Below are 20,066 nucleotides of genomic sequence, written 5' to 3' on the forward strand. Positions count from 1 at the left end.
TGCCTCCTGCCCCCATTTATTTGAGACTAGGTCTTGCCAAAATCAGCAATGCCACCCAGGCCTAGCTACTCCTTCCTACACAAAGACGGCAGAGCATTCCTGACTATTCTGGAATGAGCCATCTTGATTCTCCATTCTGTCTCTGTCTGCCTTTGGGGGCTACTCTACTACTCTTAACAAACTCCACTTCCTCCCAGAGACAAAGGAGTGGGGAGGGGAAAGGAAGAAAATGGCTAGAGGCACGCAATGGAATATATTCATATCCTTCACAGCTGAGTGACGACCGAAGGGAGCACAAGTGAACAAAAGTGATTTCAGAACTTGGTACAGTTTGAAACTTTCAAATGCATTTGGTTATTTAAAGTAGGAAAAGGTTCTGCTTCAAAGAAGACAGATAAGCATGCAACCTGTAAAGGTCTTCGCTCAGACTACAAACAGGCCACTGGGGTGAAAAGACAGCCAAGAAGCTTCCCACAAAGCCAAAAAGCACTTCTTATGGGTCTGTCTACATGAATCTTTAAAACTGCACTCCCTTTCTTAAAACCTTTTTCCCTCTCATATAAGAGAAGACTACAACAAATTCAAATTAAATAGAGTCTTAACTACAAAGGTGTTGTTCTTTTGAGACTGACAGAAACGTTTCTGTGTAAAGGTGACGTGACTAATACGGGATCCACTAATTTGGGAAAGTCGAGTAATGGGACAGCATTCTTAGCTTACAAAAAGCAGATGTTATGGTATCTTAAACAACCCCCGATAAGGACTTCCCCACTCTTACCCCAAGGTGCTGATAAATCCATTCGTAGATCCCTCCGCATACAGAGAACAAATGTCTCCAATATGTAGGAAACTAGACATTTTGTCAGACATGTCTTTGTTGAAAATCCTAGACAAAGAAAAACATGCAACATTGTTAGCAAAGGAGAAATGATGAGGAAGGGAAAAAAAGTCACAAAGATTTGGCTTAGCTCCTTTCCCCCGAGTGCATTACTTAAAATTCAAATTTAAATAGGCATTTGACAAGCAGGCAATCCCATAAGCCAAATGAGGACATATGCAACGACATTCTGTCCCGTGTGCTAAATTCTGGATATTCCAATCACAGTGTCGTTTGATTCAAACAAAGTCACATCCGAGTCAGGCTCAGCACTTGCAGGACCCCTCAGCGAAACTGACTGCCCAGACAGCAGGGAACCCAGCCAGGAACGTCCAGCTACTAAAGGATCTGGAAAGTCTGGACGTACGACATATTAACATATCCAGTGTGCCTCATGGAACATGAAGTCAGAAGGAAACACCTGGTACCAAAACTTAGGACTGGCAAGCCGTGGGGCCTGGGTTAAAGGATCAGAGCAACAAAATGACATTAATCAAAAGGAAACTTGGGAACAAGTTTCACAGTGCCTTAGAGGTCTTTTCAAGGCCAACAACAGTACAGTCCCACACACAATGCTTGCTACATGTCTTTCCTTCTGTATCAGGAAATACTCCCGGATAGAGCAAGACCCTTCCCAGACCCAGGGCCAAAACCCTTCCCCATTCGGGCACTAATTAATAGTAGGAGTCCCTGGCTAGATTACATGGCTAGTTAGAAAGTATTTTTTTAAAAAAAAAAAATACTCCTCAATTCTAGGAAATGTCTACAACACCCAGAAACTATTAAATACACACACACACACACACACACATACCACCACCATACACACACCACATACACACACACACTACACACACAACCACACACACACACACACACACACCAAACAACAATATTGAAGTGATTCCTAACACAACGTTTTCACCAGGGCCATGAACACTGAGGAACGGGAGCCAACTGTATGACGTTAAACTGACATTCAGCAAACAAACTCAGTCATGTGGGAAGCAACGGCGCTGGTGTGGACCGCAGAGTTTCCCAATGCTTCCTCAGCATCTGGTGTGTAGATGCATGAAGTGTCAGGGTTTTCCTCCAAGCCAAGACTCCTCTGAACACCTTTCCCCCTCTACTGACTCAAATAAATCATTTACTCCACAAGGCCATGAGATCTGTAATGACGTGCAGGGGTAAAAGGCCCTCTCTTCCTTCTAACCTCTCTGGGTGCCAAGTTTTCCTCTGCAAACTTCTGGAAGCGTTCTCCTCCCTCAGCAGGAATGCCAGATGCAGCAAGCAAACTATTGAGAGAAGCACCTCCCCGCCTCTGAGAAGCTGCAGGGAAAAGCTGCCCACCGCTCCAACGACCCCAGACACTTCAGAGAGAGCAGACGTACGCTTATTTATAGAAGAGTCATCAAAACCGATAACATAATCAGCTCTCAGACAGAACAGCCCTCATCTCTAGAGCTGGAGGAAGGACATTCAAAGAGCAGCAGAGTGGACAATACACCAGTTACTGCTCTCTAGAAACCTGTGTCAATCATGCTGGCTATTTCTTCCTACGGATGTTTGTAAGCTAGAGCCAAATCAAGGTTTTGAACAAACACACATAAAGGAGTCACCAAAGGAAACCTTACAACACCCCAAAAATCACTATTGCTTTTTATGACCTACAATTTAAAGGCTTTGTCATCAGGAGCCAGAAAGTTAGTATACTTCTGGGACCAATATCTCCTTTCTTGTGAAAATGGAAGAGTTTTGAGATGGCATTGTATGTTGTAGCCCAGGCTGGCCTTGAACCCAAGAGTCTACTGCCTTGGCTCAGCCTCTTGAGTGTTGATATTAAAGCAGGCACACCATACCTGGCTCATGGTTATACAGAACTGGACGTATGCTGGGCACGTGCTCCACCTCTGAGCCATACCCTCCATCCAAAACTGTGATCTATGTTAAGTGAAAAAACGGGAGACCGTATAAAATAAACACACAAGATGATTGTGTTGCTTCCTTGGCACTAAGCGACTGGACTCAGGGTTTTGATATGCTAGGCGAGTACTGTTATACAGCTGTATCCCAGCTGTGGAACTAATTATTAGAAAACAATTTCTGTTTGAGCCAGACCAAATTTATGTACATACTGGCCTTCCAGAGGACCAGTCGGGAGTTGATGGGTGCAGGAGGGCAGGAATGTGCTTAGGCAAGACAACCAGGGTCTTATTTATGCAGAGTGACTAATGCTCTCCTCCCAGGCTTGTCCTAAGGGGCATTTGACTCCAGTGAAGACCAAGCCAGAAGACAGCCATGTGATGCTGTCCTTCAGCTCTGCATCATCTTCTGTGTATCCTACTGAAAGGTTCCCTTACTGAGAAGCAGCAGCTATAACCCAGTGTTCTGGGTTATATAATGGCAAAGTATGGCAAAAACTCGGTAAGGTCTGCAACCTGACAATCACAATAGTTTTCCTGTACTGCAATAGGACACTAGAGAGTCTATGTTAGTGCTATTTGGCCCATCCAGGTTCTAACCAGACCCTACCCTGTTTGGCTTCCAAGATTCAACCAAATGGGACACTGAGTAGTGCAGACTTCTTCAGTCACTGCTAAGGAACCAACAGTCAGGACTATACATGTCCACCACTGCTGAGAATGTAACAAATATTCTTTCAGGACCCTCAAGACATGTGTTGGCATGAGGCAGAAACCACCACGCTACCCTATGCTGTGGGACATGGTCTGTACCCTGTCACTGTATTTTAAATAAATGCTGATTGGTCAGTAGCCAGGCAGGAAGTAGAGCAGGGGCAAAGGATAATTCTGGGAAAGAGGAAACAGTCTGCAGTCGTCACCTAGAACAGAGCAAGGAGATGAGAATGCCTTGCCGAAAAAATACCAAGCCACATGGCTAACACAGACAAGAATTATGGGGCTAATATAAGTTATAAGAATTAGTTAATAAGAAGTCTGAGCTAATGGGCCCAATCAGTTTATAATTAATGTAACCTCTGTGTATTCTTGGGACTTAATGGCTGTAGGACCAGGCAGGACAGAAAACTTCAGACAACTACCCTATTTTTGTTGTTGGGGAAGCTGAGCAACAGTAAGGTTCACAAGTTCATCACAGATAATTAACAAATCAGGAGGCTCAGAGTCATACCAGGTCTACCAAATTCTGAAGAGGACCTTTCTATCAACAGTAATCCCACGGCAGAGGGATAAACATTGACCATTTATCATCTGGGTGACAATGGAGAATTGTTTTTTCTCCTTTATGGATAATTCTATTCAGTTTTTCCCTACTGAAGAATTTCTCATTTCTACCTTATAGCCATATAACACTTTTGTTCAGTCAGAAGAAAGGTTAGCGTCTGCTTTCTTACCCATATGCTTATTAAGTAGACAAGATAATTGAACAAGTAACCTTTTGCCATGGTTTACATTTTTCCGGAAAACAGAGTCCCAGTACAACACCCACCACAGTTAATGATCCTCAACTGGGCAGTCTGCCAAAGGTCCTAATTTAAAAAAAAAAAAAAAAAAAAAAAAAAAAAAAAAAAAAAAAAAAAAAAACAACCTAAGGATCCTTAGGGCAGATTCTTCCCCAGGGAAATCTGCAGTGATTCCCGCCTTGCACAGATTTGAGCAGACAAATAGCTTCCAGGCTGGCTGGCTGGAAACCTCTGGTTTCCCCTGGTCTGCCTTTAATGGCAGGGGGTAACTACAGAGGGACCAAAGGACCAAAGACCCTAAAGCAATTATCAGTTGTGTCCTGAAAGGAAAAACACAGACCAGCAGAGTCAAAAAACAGGCATCTGGAGCTGGAGGGAAGAGGTGGGAAGTGGGCCTGGCAACAATCTTCAGGAAGACTTCCTGTGTTTGAGAGCAGGGGTGGGAGGCCACTTCTTTATCTGATTGTGGGCCATTTGTGCCTGCAGGTTTCTACCAGCTGCACTCAGGGCTCCCAGTATCCCTCACACACAATGACCACTGTGAGAAAAAAAAAAAAAGCATGGTACCGACCTGCCACAGAACTCTATCAAACTGTGCAACTTTCATACTACAAGGACAACCCAGGGCTCAATGCAACAGTTCTACAAGAACAGGCTTACTATCAGCCTAAGGACTTCCAGCCCAGCTCCCTACACATAAGCTATTCCTGTTTATCTTAGCAAGCCCGTTTCTCAGTCTCTGTAGACCTCTGCTCCAGATCTGTACTGCTGCAAAATCTACTTCATAGGGAAAAGATGGGATCATGCATGCAAAGTGTCCTCCAACAAGCAGCTGACATGCTTTCAGTGTCCACTGCTACTGTTTTTATTATTCTGCAGGTAAGAGTAAAGAATAATTCGGAATAATGGGAAAGGTGCGCTGGCATAAAAAGTCAGCAGGACATTGAAACAAAATGACCTCCTGTAAAACCTGTGATGTGGGAGAATTGTCTGTAATCTGTCAATCATGTTTTAAATAAAACGCTCATTGGCCAAGCAGAAAGTATAGGTGGAAAAAACAGACAGGAAGTAGAAATGATGTAATGAGAACAGGAGAATTCTGGGAAGGAGGAAGTTGATTCCTCCCACTCCTACCCAAGATGACCGAAGCAGCAGGATGTGATCTGCCTCACTGAAAAGGTACTGAGTCCACATGCTAAAATAGATCAGAAAAAATGGTTAATCAGATGTGAGAGTTTAGCCAGTAAGGGGCTAGAGCTAATGGGCCAATCAGCTTTATAACTATAGAAGATCCTGTTTATTTTCTTTGGGGCTTTCCAGCCATGGGGTACTGGGTGGGTGCAGAATCCCAAACAAGCAGGCCTGGCCCCCTCATGTTACAGACCTATGGTGTTGTATTTCACTTAGGGAAAGATAATTAGGTTTCTCTAATTCCCCTAGCAGAAAAAAAAAAAAAGCTCACAATACAGAACAACTCTCAGCCTCTAATCAGTAGCATGCAGGACTTTCTGAGACAGAGAACTGCAGACTGTAAGGCACAAACCATTGGCTGAGCATGTCATACCATCTCTTGTTCATTGCTGGAATCCAGCAAAATGCTTGTCTAGAGGGTCTCAGCTCCTGGTATAACACGCTGTCCTGCTAGAAAAATTACTGTCATCCCCACAGTGAGGCAGCTGCCTCCCAAAACTTTTCTTTCTTGTCTGTCCACTCAAGTATCAATGGCCTCTAAATCTGTGACTGCACTGTAACCTCTTCTGCACAGAGGTTTTACCAGTCTCCTTCCAACCCCGACATGGTATGGTTACTCAGGAGCTCTTGGGGGAAAAGACAAGGCAGAAGGCTCCAGGTTCAAAGCACCTGCACTGAACCCCAGATCTGCCGTTTACTCAGTGTAGGAATTCAGACCTTCCCTAAGCCTGGCTGTCCCCAGCTATATGCTAGGTCATCCTGAGGCTCGGCACATGACTTGATAATCACCAGCAAAACCCTTGCATAAAGCCATGTTGCCATCTCCATGACCTATAAATGCCAACGCCCACCACGCTGACTGACTGCTGGCTGAGGTCCCTGTCAGAACAGGATTCTCCCAGAGCAGAGGGAGTAAGCTAGGAAGTGTGCCTGTACACTGGGGCCACAGCGGCTGGATGGAGCTCCCCACTACCCACTGTCTGAGGTTTCTCATTGACCAGCAATGGTAAAGAGAAGGGAATATCTCAGTCCACTCCTAAGGAAGGAGCAAGTGCAAACACATGAACACAGAGATCTGCTCTCAGAACAGATGCCAGAGGGGATGGCACTCGCTGTCCGTGTTGTTCTCTGTCTCCCGGACACTTTTCCTAGGTCTCCTCATGTGTTCTGCTGGCTTCTTTACATAACTGGGATTTCCACATCTGTATCACTGGCAACAGCCTCTAGGGTTCTGCTCCTGGCTGTTCACAGCATCTTCCTGAGCTTATGAAGCTGCCCGCCTAGCCCACCCCTTCTCCTCCACACAGCTGAGCATTACCACCAGCCCGGTGACACGGTGACACTATGACTCCTTGCTTTCCTCTCATAGCTCCCACAGCTCTGGCTCTAGTGAAAGCAAGCCCTTCAGATCTCAATTCAACTGTTATTCCTACCAGGCCATCACAGGATGGGGACAAAAACGCTTTGGGATATAGACTCTGCCCATGAGCTCTCTCCCCTCAGCCTGCATCTCTGTTACAAGTTCACATCTATCTGTGTGATGCATGTCTGACACCCTTGAGGGACAGGCAGTTCTAGAGCTCTGCTTTGCGCACAACTGCAGCTCCAACACCAATGCTTTGCAGAAAATGTTTGTCAAATAAAAGACTGAAGAGGTTGAGTTGAACATGGCGTCTCAATTCTAACCTTCAACAACACCAAAACCCTTCAATTCTTTTAACCTCACCCCACTTTCACCAGGGTCTCAGCCAATATAATTTCTTTTCCCATTTCCTTTGTGTGTATGCCTGTGACAAGCATGTGTGTGCGCACGTTTGCATATGTGGGGCACACACGAATGCATGTGCACATCCATAGGGGGCTGAAGTTGATGTTGAGAAATATCCTCAGTCTCGGGATCTTTCACTCAAACTCGGAGCTCTCTGATAAGTCTAGAATCACTGGCTGTCTTGCTCCGGGGATCTGCTGTCTCTATCGTTCAAAGCTGAAATTACAGGCAGGTTGTATGTGGAATCTGGCCTGTAGTCTCTACCTTATCATGGCAATCACTTTAACCATTGAGTCATCTTCCTAGTCCCAAATGTTACTTTTTAATTCATTTTTTAATTTAAATGTATGCGTGTGTGACTGCTTACCCATATGTGCGCTACATTCATGTAGTGCTTTCAGAGACCCAAAAAAGAGGCAATGAATCCTCTAGAACTGAGTTAGTGGCAGTTGTGAACTACCATATTGGTGCTGGAACTGAAACCGAGTCTTCCACAGGAGCAGCAAGTGATCTAACCACAGAGCCATCCTGCCAACCCCAAGTTTCGTTTCTTAACTAGACTCTTGAAAGAGTCTAGCCTTCTGACATTTCAACACACAGTTGGCAGCTCTAAATTTCACACTCGAAAACTGCACAACTGAGTTATATCAAAAACAAAACTGAAAAACATCATGTTTTAAGTAAATTTATGATTTTGTGTTATCTTGAGGCACATGTAGGGTGTGGATTCAACTCACCTGGAAGTGTTATTTTTCTAAAACCATGGGTTTCCCCTTAATCTATTCTGAACACAGACAGGATAATCATTTAGAAACATCAGCCAGACCATTCTTACAACTTTGCAAAATCAGAAACAGGTGCAGTGCACACACCTGTGGTCCCAGCTTTTCATGAAGCTGAAGCAGGAGGGTCGCTGGACACATTAAGGACTGGGTGTATAACAGAGACCCCATGACCCCATTTCAAAAAAATAAATCAAATACCCAAAATCTCTTACAGTCCTCTCTGCCCTCCCTTCCACCCTCAACATGACAGCCAGGGTAAGTATTTTCTAGGCTCCCCCTAGTTCTTACAGCCTGTGATGCTCCTTTCCCTCCCCAACACTACTTCTATGGCTAACCCCCACACCTTTGCAGCCCCACTACCACATCTAAGAAGTTCTATTTGCTCCCAAAACCAGAGTTATTTATACGCATCCACACGTCCCTCCAGCGCAACCCTGTCATCTCCTGGACCTACTGCCGTTGTCAACCCATCGCCTGTTTGCTCTCTAATTTGTTTCCCCCCACACTGCAAACCCACAAGAGAAGGACCACTGTTGTCCCACGCTCACTGCAATCCAGCACCTGGGACATGACAAACATGTCCCAAACTGGGATTCCATGTCACCATGGTGCCATCTTACCTTGACCTCCACCCCACATGTCAGAAATGGCGTATGAATGCTGACAAGAGTGTACGCTTAGAAACAGACTCAGACTGCCTGTGTGCACTCTGGCTGTGCGCCCTTAAACACCGGGCCAGCTTCTCTGAACCTCGCACCCTTACATGTAAAAGACAGTGGAAGGAGGGAGTAATTTTTGCATCTCTCGGTTTTATTACATGCATAAACCAAACAATCCACAAAAACGGCTCAAACATAATACCCGACTCTCAGTGTTCATTTCTGCATCTTTGAACAAGATTGAAACAAACCCTACCTCCAGTTACTTTAGCATGTTCCTTCACCTCTGCCCTCACCTTGTGAGTCCTCTACTTGAAAGACATTTCTTACTTGGTTGATACTGCTAAGAAAAATGCTGGAAAAAAACACAGGCCCAGAAATATTTAAATCCTCTGCCCATGGGGCGCCTGTTGCCAGTACAGCATGTCTCAGGTACCCGAATTCACACCACCCAGAGAGTCAACCCACAACTCCACTCCCTCTCTCCCTCTTCCCACATCAAACCAGAGGCCCTGCTGGGAAGGGGGGGGGGATGGTAGAGATCTCTTCAAAGGGCTGATAATTTAATTATTTAAAACCTCTCCCACTTTGCTGTAAAAACAGGCTGAAGCTGAGCCTGACTGAAAGAGAACTATGTTCATTTCCTTTTAAACAGCTCCAGATAGGTTTTACATTTCGTTTTCTAAAAGCTCTGATTATGGGGAAGAAAAGAACCTCATTTATTATCATTTTTCCATCCATTATATCTCCTGCACGCACTTAAATAATAGCACTTATATTCTTTTTCCTTTAAAAAAAATTTATTTTAACTTTCGCCTACACACAACTCAGAATTTAAAAGTTAGGAACTCCTCAAGCTGAGTCTAAATTAGAACACGTTTATTAACCAAGGAGAAGTCACCAGAATACCACAGCTGTCATTTGTCACAGGCTCCTTACAAGTGGACGGGCTGCTCGAGGGAAACAGAAAGCAGCTCAGCACCGGTCTGTGGACCTCGAACCACAGGTTCAAGCCTGGGCTTCAGCATGAGAGTCAGGCCAGCCTAGGCTACACAGTGAGTTCTAGGTCTGCCTAGACCAGAGAGCAAGGACTACTTTCAAAACAAGATAAAACCACATATTTGCACATTTGTGCCAAGAATAACACACATTTTCTGTGCTAAGATGAAGGCGCCTGGCTATTGGAGCTGAACAGTTGCTTTTCAGTAACTGGGAAGGACACAAAGTCCATTGACAACCTGACTGTCAGCCGGGCCTTTAGAAGTCTCCCCAGCATACCATCCATTTCCTGGAGATCAAGCCACCCACAGATGCTTTGATACCCAACACCTTCACAGTGACACAAGTGCATGCCACCAGCACAGGGGTACACAAAGTACTCCCCAGACGTCTAAACAGGAACCTCTCAAACACGTTCTCAAATACCTTCGCAAACACTTCCACAGCCCAGTGTATTATCAACAGCATCCACCTTGCTCCTTGTAACTGCAATTGCAGCAGAGCCTGTCAACAATAAGACCTCAAGTCAATGGAATTTCCACTGGACTTCTTGTCCCCAGTTCTGGAGACAGAACTCTGTGCCCCCAGCATGCTGGGCAAGCATCCTACCAAGGAGCTACACTTCTAGCCAAGACAATCAAATTTTAATAGTAGAATACTATGTAGCCAAAGCTGCAGGAAAAGCCCAGTAGAGACTGTGGAGTAGCTGCTGTCAAGAAAGATACGTTTCCTTCACTGTTGCTATTCTCAGTCACCAAAGGACCCTACCCACAGCACAGCTTCTAGGCCATTTGCTATGTTGCTCCTTAGAAACTGAACAGAGACAAGCACTACTCCCAAGTTCTCAGAGCAATTTTGTTTTGCTAAGACTGCTGAAATACATGGCCATGAATCTCTTCCTGAACAGGAAGAAATGATACATAGTCTCTAGACTGAGGGATGTTGGGTTGCCTCCTGCCACCAAGGCCTTCAGCACCTTCCAATTTCAGAAGCTCCCTGTCATACCCAACATCTCAAATGACTCATCTATCCTGTGTGGCAGTAGCCTCAATGAAGTCCCCAAGGCCCTTTCAGTTAAGATTCAAGGGCAAAATTAAATTGTCAACACCACGAGGGCATTTGTTGGTCTCTTTGGTCTGTCTTTTTGCCCAGTCTCTTGTGTGTACATTAGAGTTACTCAGAGACTGCAAGACACGACATCACAGCAGACAGGAGGCCAATACAGATGTGTGCTATGTGCATCTCTCATTCAACCAGGCCTTAAAATGATCCACAAAACTACTCAACAATGCCACTTCTCCTTTTAAAATATATATATAGTTTTTGAGACAGGGTCTCAATACACAAACCTGACTGGGCTCAAACTTCCTAAGTAGACCACACTTGCCTCAAACTCAACAGTGATCGACGGTGCTGGGATTATCACACCCAGCCATCTTGCTAAATTTTGCTTTGTCTTATTCTAGAGTGCATTATCATTTTCTCATTTGAGGAAAAAAACTTACTATGCTCATGTGTAATATCTAAAAATGTTTATAATATGATAAATATAAGCAAACATATCTCATATCAATGTTAGTTTCTGGAGTTTCATTTGTTTGTTTGTTTTTAGCCATTTTTAAGCTTGTAAAAAAACCCCTGGGACTCAAGAATTTGAAAACAAGAGTAAGTTAAACTTCTTTTTGAGATTTGATCTGACTCAACCCACAAAGACACTGAAAGATGGATAAAAACTTAACAAGGACCCTGTCCTAAAGACATACATTATAACCTTGTCCTAACTAACATTCAACACACATTAGGAACCTGTCCTAAAGACACACATTCAGGTTCAGGCAGACAATAAACAAATGGGATGAACACAAGGTGAATAGGGTCAGTTTAAATACATGCAAAGAATCAAACCCAGCCTAGGGGTGTGTATCAGTGGAAGACCAACCAGCCTAGTATTCATAAAACCTTGGATTACACTCCCAACAGAAACCCCTTCAAAAGAGGAGAAATTTAAACTAGATCATACAACTGGATGGCAGCTTAATTTTCACTGATCAGAAAAACCAGATGGCACATTTAGACTGAGACCTGGAAGTGAAGAAAGAGGCAATCGTGGGGAAAGGAGTGGGAATCAGGCAGAAGAACACTGTGGAAGGGGGAAGTCCTGGTACAATGGTACTAAGGACAGGAAAGAGGTCAGTGGGTTCAAAAACAGACATTAGGGGACTGGAGAGATGGCTCAGAGGTTAAGAGCATTGCCTGCTCTTCCAAAGGTCCTGAGTTCAATTCCCAGCAACCACATGGTAACTAACAACCATCTGTAATGGGGTCTGGTGCCCTCTTCTGGCCTACGGGCATACACACAGACAGAATATTGTATAAGAAAGAAAATAAAGAAAGAAAGAAAGAAAGAAAGAAAGAAAGAAAGAAAGAAAGAAAGACAGACAGACAGACAGACAGACAGACAGACATCAGGCCATAAATTATACAGCTGTAACAGAGAAAAGGGTGAAGTTGGAGGACTGGAGCCAGGTCCGAGGACACAAACCAGAATAAAAGCTAAAACTTTTTTTTTCTTTTGGGTGGGGGTGGGGGGCAGGTACATGTGCTCTTCCATTGCCCACGCTCCAGTCCTGCTCTTGCCTCTACTCACAGTAACACTGACAGAGTTACTTAGTTACCACAGCCTTGTCTTCTGTAAGGTACCATACATAAGGCTATGCTGCAGATTAAATGAAAGGAAGAAAAGAGCCTGTGTGCTTAGCACATAGCAAACAGAACAGGGAGACATTCCTGCCCTCCACTGTACTTTCTAAGCTGCTGTTTGCGTACAGACATCTTAGAGTTAGGTGAGGATAAGCACCTCCGACCAGCAGCTCCAAATGATGAGTTTAGGAAAGGGACACATTGCAAGTTACACACACACACAACCATGCCGGCAACAACTCTAGCAGAACATTCTCCGTGCTATTCTTAATAAAACCAAAGGTACCATGTGTGGAGGAGGGGGGAGGATGCTTACATAGCTCTTACACGGCACAAAAACAAGGAGTTCTTGCCAAAGTCCTCTAGCGCTGATTCCATTGCAGCACTGATTAAATGCTGCCTCATTTAAAAATAACTACATCTAAAAGATTCGGCTAAAGTTAGACAGGTAAAGAGGGGCTTCTGCGTGAAGACGTGTTTAAAGGCATCTAGAATACAAGCAGGTCTCAGAACTGAGGTGGAGGATCTGTTCAAGAAGACACCATGTCACTGTCAGGCCCAGCAGCCTCCAGTTGGGAGGGGTTAACAATGGGCAGAGTCAGGCAAGCCATGAGGTCTTTCAGAAGGAAGAGAAAGGAATGCCCCAAGAAGGAAGGGTGGCTGGCATGTGATCAATCTCCTGGCCAGAGGCCAAGGAAACTCTGTCCAGAGAAGTCTCTTCGCCATGTCCTCACCCGGGGACATATATGGTAATATGGCTGTAAACCCAGGGTAGAGAAAGTCCAACACTTTTATGGTTGGCTCTCCCAAGACAGAGAAAAGGGTTCCTTTACAACTATCTGTTTCTGTTCCTGGGCTCTCACGGTTAATTTCTGAACTTCCTTCAGGAAAAGACGCTGGATGAGATTTGTACTGTGAAAGCTGGATGAGCCTCAGAATATTCTGGAGTTGGACACAGTGCCATCTCAGCCTCCCCACACATTCACACAGGCCACTCCTTGTCCTGTCCTATCAGAAACCATCCTTGCAGACACCCCAGTCTGTCATCATGTAATTGATTCCGTTATATAAGCCACTGCTCGGGATATAGGAGTCATACTCAAATGCTTTCATTTTCAGCCCGTCCCAAAAGAAATAATCATCTCGGAAGAGCCAAGGCCCCTTCTGACAATCTCAGAAACAGTTACTCGAACTCTGAAGCTCAGAGCAACAGTTAGTTTAAAAGATGTCCCTTAGGGCTGGCGATGCATTTCAGTGGTAGATGAGATGCACAAGTATGCACAAGTCCCTAGGTCCACCTCCGGCAGGCTGCCCTCACAGGTACAACTTCTACAGTGAGTTATTCTTCGAGAAAGGGGCTAGGACCGATATCTGATCGTATGTCCCTGCAAGACTGTGTTAAGAGAAGACAGCCACAAGCTCAGAACTGGCCAGTTAAAGTACTGGGGTATTGGTGGTGAACAGCAGCAAGCCAACAGTCCTCATTTTACATGTGAGAAAAACCAACCAGTCAATGCAACTGTCTGGTGATTTTGTGGAGGTTGCAGAGCCTATGAGAAGTCAATGGCAGACCACAGGACTTCAGATAGCAGGCCCAGCACTTGGGAGAGGAGAGAGAGGGCATTTATTTTAGTAAGAAGTTCAAGCCCCGCCTTGGGATGGTTTAGCAAGTAAAAGCACTTTCTGCCTCTGCCAAGGCTGACAACCTGAGTTAGATCCCCAGGGAAAGAGAACTGATCGCTCCAAGTAATCCTTTGACCTCCATACACGCAACATGGCATGCATGTACACATGTACATGTGCACACATGCACATATGAAACAAATAAATAAATGGGATTGAAACATTTTTTAAAGTGAAAGTCAACCCCAGCCTCTGAAGAAAGCTCTGCTGGACTGGTCTGAAGTAGTAAATGAAGTTAAATCAGTCTCTTCAGGGAGGTAATTTTCACTGGATCTGGAAACCTACTCTACCACAGGGTTCCTCAACCCTGGCATGACTGACATTTGGAGCAGCTCTTCATGATAGAGACATTTTCCTCAGCACCATAGCACCGTGGTTCTCAACCTTCCTAATCCTGTAATCCTTTAATACTGTTCCTTATGCTGGGTTGAAAACCCCAACAATAGAATAGGATTTTATTACTACTTCATAACTGTAATTTCGCTACTGCTATGAATCATAATACAAACATATGATATGCACACACACACCCAAAGGAGTTGTGATCCCCAGGTTGAGAACCACTGCCACAGCACAATGATCATCATCCTGGGCCTCGACATTAGTTACCAACTGCAGCTCACCCCAAGACCCACAGGTGTGACAAGCAAAAATGTCTCCTGACAAGAGGGTGCCAGAAATGTCCAGATCCTATTGCCATACTCATGAATATCTTGCATATCACCATAGAACCTTCATCTGGCATTGGATGGAGAAAATGACAGAGCCCCACATAAAAGCACCGGATTGAGCTCCCAAGGTCCTGATGAGGAGCAAAAGGAGGGAGATCATGAGCAAGGAAGTCAGGACTGTGAGGGGTGCGTGTACCTATTGAGACAGTGGGACAGATCTAACGGGAGACCACCAAGTCCAGTTGGAATGGGACTGATGGAACAGGGGACCAAACCAGACTCTCCGAATGTGGCTGACGGTGGAGGAGGACTGAGAAACCAAGGACAACGGCGATGAGCATGAACTCTATAGCATGGACGGGCTCTCTGTGAGCCTTATCAGTTTGGTTGCTCCCCTTCCTGGACTAAGGGGGAGCTGGGAGGACCTTGGACTTAACATAGTGAAGGGAACCCTGATGGCTCTTTGGCTTGGAGAGGGGCGGAGTGGGGGTATGGGTGGAAGGGAGGGGAGGGAAGTGGGAGGAGGAGGGGAGGAGATGGAAATTTTTAATAAAAATAAATGAGAAAAAAAAATAAAAATAAATAAAAATGGAAAAGATAAAAAAAAAAAAAGCAGCGGCAGGACTCTGCTCTCTCTCTTGTTCCGGACGCCAGTTCCAGTGACTAGACTCCTTTCCTGGCTGTTGTGTAGGGCAGTGTTTTGTAAGTTTTTCCCCTCAAATAAATAACACTTTTAATAATAAGTCTAAAAAAAGAATGTCTCCTGACAAAGTCAAATGACACCCCTAGCTGAGACATATCATGACCCCAGGGATAGGTCTGTAGTTTTTGTTTGTTTGTTTGTTTTGGTTTTTGTTTTTCTGATCTGATTATACAACTTGGCGGCAGGTGTTTTGGCTGGGGAAGAATGGTATGTGTGTGCGCATACATGCCCTAAGAGCTGCTCCTGAGGAGCCCCTCTGCCTTGTTCATTTTTTGGTTTGGTTTGATTTTTCGACACAAGGTTTCTCTCTGTAGCCCTGGCTGTCCTGGAACTCACTCTGTCAACCTGGCTTGCCTTGAACTCACAGATCCTTCTGCCTCTGTCTCCCAAGTGCTAGGTTTAAAGCTCATATGCCACCACTGCCTGCTTGTTTTTGTTTTTGAGAGAAGCTCTCACTTTGACCTGCAGTTCCCTGATTAAGAGCTGACTAGCCAGTGCTTTCCAGGAATCTCCTGCCTCCCACTTCCCAGTGTTGGGATTACAAGCATGCACCACCACACTTAGCTTTGTGTGGGGGCTCTGGGGACTGAACTCAGGCAAGCACTTTCCTGACTGAGCTATCTCCCAGCCCCCAGCCCCAAGCAGGTATTTTTATACCTAATCTATAGAGGAGGAAACAGACACACAGATGTTCCATGTTTTGTTGATATCTGAGGAACAGTGAGCAGAAGGTCGCCCAGGAGCCCCCATCCTGTGGTACAGCAGGGTGCAACAAGAGCACCAGCAAGTTTGTCTCACTACCCTGCTCTCTGTTCCAAGCTCCTATTCTCATGGCCAGCAATTCCCCAAGCTGTGTGTCCTCTAGAGAGCTGTAGTGGGCAAGAGCTCAAACCCCACCAAAAGAGCAGCTTAATGCATCTCTCCATGTTCTTCACATCTCTCTGCACCCAAGAGGGCTTTCCACAGTAATACAGCAATTCAGAAAAGATTTAATCAGCACAGAGGTACAGAGCGTGAGTTTCTTCTGTGAAAGCACCTGCAACCTTCAAAGGCAAAGTGGGTATGGATTAGTTCATTCAACAAATATGTTTTGCGCTCTTTTAATATGCTAGGTACTCTTGAGGGATAAGAAAACAAAACACCCCGCGAAGAAAACAGAGTTTAAGAGACAGAGTTTCAAATGACAGAAGTCTCAAGTAAAAGGAAAAAGAATTGGGCAAGATCCTAGGGAATAGAAGGACTTGACAATATGGAGAGGAGTGAAGTACACAGCAGGCAGAATACACAAAGACACACACACACACACACACACACACACACACGGCAAGTAAATGAACATCCCTAAGTCTATTTCCCTGTTCAGAAATACATATGGAATACTTTTAAGCTATCTTTACAAAACAAAAATCTTTCCCCGGATTAAAGCCCCACCTCCACCCCAGTGCAAATGAACCAAGACACTTGGAGGCTGGTGTTGTTTTCCTTTGCTCAGGTTTTTCTGATGAGGAACTTTACACCCCATGGTGCAGATGTTCTGTGATGACAGAGGTCCTCAAACAATTCAGTGTCTAGGGACAGCAGGTTAAAATGCAGCTGCACTTGTTTCTTCTTGTGACTACACGACCCCTGGGCACACAGGTAGCTTGTGGTCTCTTTCTGCCTCTAGGTCCAAAACCATAAAAGTGTTCACAAACTCTCTCTCTCTGTCTCTCTCTCTCTCTCTCTGTCTCTCTCTCCCTCCCTCCCTCCCTCCCTCCCTCCCTCCCTCCCCTTCTCTCTCTTCCTCCCCTTCTCTCTCTCCCTCCCCTTCTCTCTCTCCCTCCCTCCCTCCCCTTCTCTCTCCCCCCCCCCCTCGCTCTCCCTCCCCCTCTCTCTCTCTCCCCCCCCCCCCTTCTCTCCCCCTCTCTCTCTCTCTCTCTCTCTCTCTCTCTCTCTCTCCACTCCCCTTCTTTCTCTCCACTCCCCTTCTCTCTCTCCCTCCCCTTCTCTCTTTCTCTCCTTCTCTCTCCCTTCCTCCCCTTCTCCCCCCCCCTCCCTCTCCCTCTCTCTCCCTCTCAGTCAGAATTCTGCCTGGTGAATAGGCCTGTCTTTCCATTTACCTGAAACAGAGAAGGCTGCCAGGGGCATGTACGAAGGTGAGCTTCAACAGGTGGGAACTGGCCATGAAACACAGGGACTATAAAAAGGCCATTGCTAACAGTACTGGGCAGGCATCCTTTAGGACCAACTTTCTCAAGCATGGAAGGGTACACATCACCTGAGGGTCTTCCTAAATGTCAGCTGATACAGGTCTAGGCAGGACGCAAGAGGACAATTAACAAGTTCCCAGGTGACACCCAATGCTGAGCCTTGGACATCATGGACAGAAATGTGTAAACGGTATTTCTCAAACTTCTGACTGAACCCAACAGCAAGAGAAATACTGAACTTAGCAGCAGTGTCCTCTTGCGTGGTCCCTCTTTCTGCATGTGTATGGGAGGTGGGTAGGTGCTGCAATGAACACATGGGTTAATGTTGCTGTTGTTTCAGCACTGAGCTGCTTCACACACAATAAGAATAGTCTGCCTCGGCGCTATCCCCACAGCCCAGTTTCAGTACAGGTTATGCCAGGATAACACAAAATTCAAAATGCTCAAAATTCCATAACTTCTTGAATGCTGACATGATACCACAAAAAAAAATTCCACACCAAAAACTATTTCCATGCACAAACCACTGAAGTTTTGCCTGAGAGTATCGTCAGACGATGTGTATAACATGATGAAAATGCAAGTGAGCTTCAGGGTTTACACGTAGGAACTATTCCCAAGATGCCTCCCATCTACATCACTGCAGTACACTTGGATGGTTTCTATTCATCCTACTTCATTGCAAAAGTAAAGCAAGATCCACAAATTTGACTTCCCTATCTCTAGATGGAGTGCCACTAAGGAGTGTCAATAGCATTTTTGCTTATCCAGGAATACACTGAAAGTCAGACCAAATTTTTTTTTAAAGTTTAGATTATTGGGGCTGGATAGTTGGCTCAGAGGTTAAGAGCACTGACTGCTCTTCCAGAGGTTCTGAGTTCAATTCCCAGCAACCACATGGTAGCTCTCAACCATCTGTAATGAAATCTGATGCCCTCTTCTGGTTTGCAGGCAAAATACTGTATACATAATAAATAAACTTTAAAAAAATTCAGATTATTTCCAGGCTCCTTTGAGATAAACACAGACATATCAAAATGGATTGTTGATCAAAATGTTGTTATTACAAAACACTCAGGTAAATCAGGTGCAGTGGCACAAGTTTTTAATCCCAGCTCTTTCTTGGGAGGCAGAGGCAGGAGAACCTCTGTGAGTTAGAGGCCAGGCTGATGTATATAGTGAGTTCTAGCACAGCCAGGGCTACATAGTGAGACCCTGTCTCCAAAGAAGTGGGGAGGGGAAGAGAGTCAGTGTTAAGTTTTCATCATTTAAATTTCGTTTTATCACCTACAAGATGATATCAAGAATGCTCATGTGGTCCTAAGCAAAGGTGTCTCATTTTATTTCCCTCTCAAAAGAACAAGGGCTTCCTGATGAAAAAGCTGATTCATGGTGTGGGACGAGAAATAAAAAAGATAAGCCTGGAACATCTTGTCACACACAAAGGAAGAAAACTATGAGAACTTTCATAGTTTTGTCAAAAGCCTCAGGAGCCAACATGAACTCTCTCACTGAAATCAATAACTACAAGGCTGAGGATAGTGGCATACAACTACATCTAATCCCTGCACTCAGGAGGCTGAGGCAGGAGGATCACCAAGTTGAGGCCCACCAGGGCTACACAGTAACCTAGTCTCAAAATTACAAGAACAAAAGCGGGTTGGAAGGAAGACAAAGAAAAGTAACGCCATGAAGAAAAGCGTACAAAGTATGCTTCAGTCTGCGAGTTCACAGTGGTACTTTTAAAGAATGCCATATGCAGGGATGCCCAACAGTGGCACTAGCCATATTTTAAAATGAAAACATTGTGCCCCTGAAGGCAAAAACAAATAAAAATAAAAAAGAATCTGACTTGGACTATGCCTCTGTATCTAACTACCAAAATATGACAGACTGTAGGTTGCTGAGTTAGCAGCCACAGTTTCTATGCGATGAATGTCAATAGCACTCCCTCCCCCAGCACTGGCAGAGAAGAGCATCCAGTGCTGCAGACTTTTAAGTGTTTCATTATGTACCTACATAAAGAACTCAGACCCTAAGGATTCATAATAAATACAGATGCAGTGGTATGTCTAAGATGGACTTCCAAATAATCAAAGACTAAAGGGATGGGGAGTGTGTGAGGATGCAGATGGAACAAGATCCGTGGTGACTTAACAATGCTGAATGCAGAGCAGGAGGAACCAAGTGGGTTCCGTGTATTAAGAAGCTACTGCTGGGGCTGGAGAGATGACTCAGTGGCTAAGAGCACCTGCTGCTCTCACAGTTCAGTTCTCAGCGCCCACACTGTGCAGCTCACAATGTGGCTTGTAACTCCAAGTCCACTAAACCCAGTGCAACTTTTCTGGCATTTGCAGGTACCACAACATGTAATACTGGCTTACACTTGAAATCTATAG

The 20,066-nt window shown here is 45.0% G+C and overlaps 1 protein-coding gene across 8 annotated transcripts in view; it reads right to left on the reverse strand.

Annotated features, from left to right (window-relative positions):
- The window catches only part of Itpr1 (inositol 1,4,5-trisphosphate receptor type 1), a 338,451-nt gene that overhangs the window by 312,000 nt on the left and 6,385 nt on the right, over positions 1-20,066 (reverse strand). For all 8 annotated transcript variants that reach the window (XM_038318103.2, XM_038318102.2, XM_038318101.2 and 5 more), the window contains exon 3: positions 779-886. In XM_038318103.2, coding sequence (XP_038174031.1) covers positions 779-870 — 92 coding nt within the window. In that variant the 5' untranslated portion in view covers positions 871-886. The remainder of the gene's footprint in view (positions 1-778; positions 887-20,066) is intronic.

The sequence above is a fragment of the Arvicola amphibius genome, chromosome 2, assembly GCF_903992535.2.
Source record: "Arvicola amphibius chromosome 2, mArvAmp1.2, whole genome shotgun sequence".
Lineage (NCBI taxonomy): Eukaryota > Metazoa > Chordata > Mammalia > Rodentia > Cricetidae > Arvicola > Arvicola amphibius.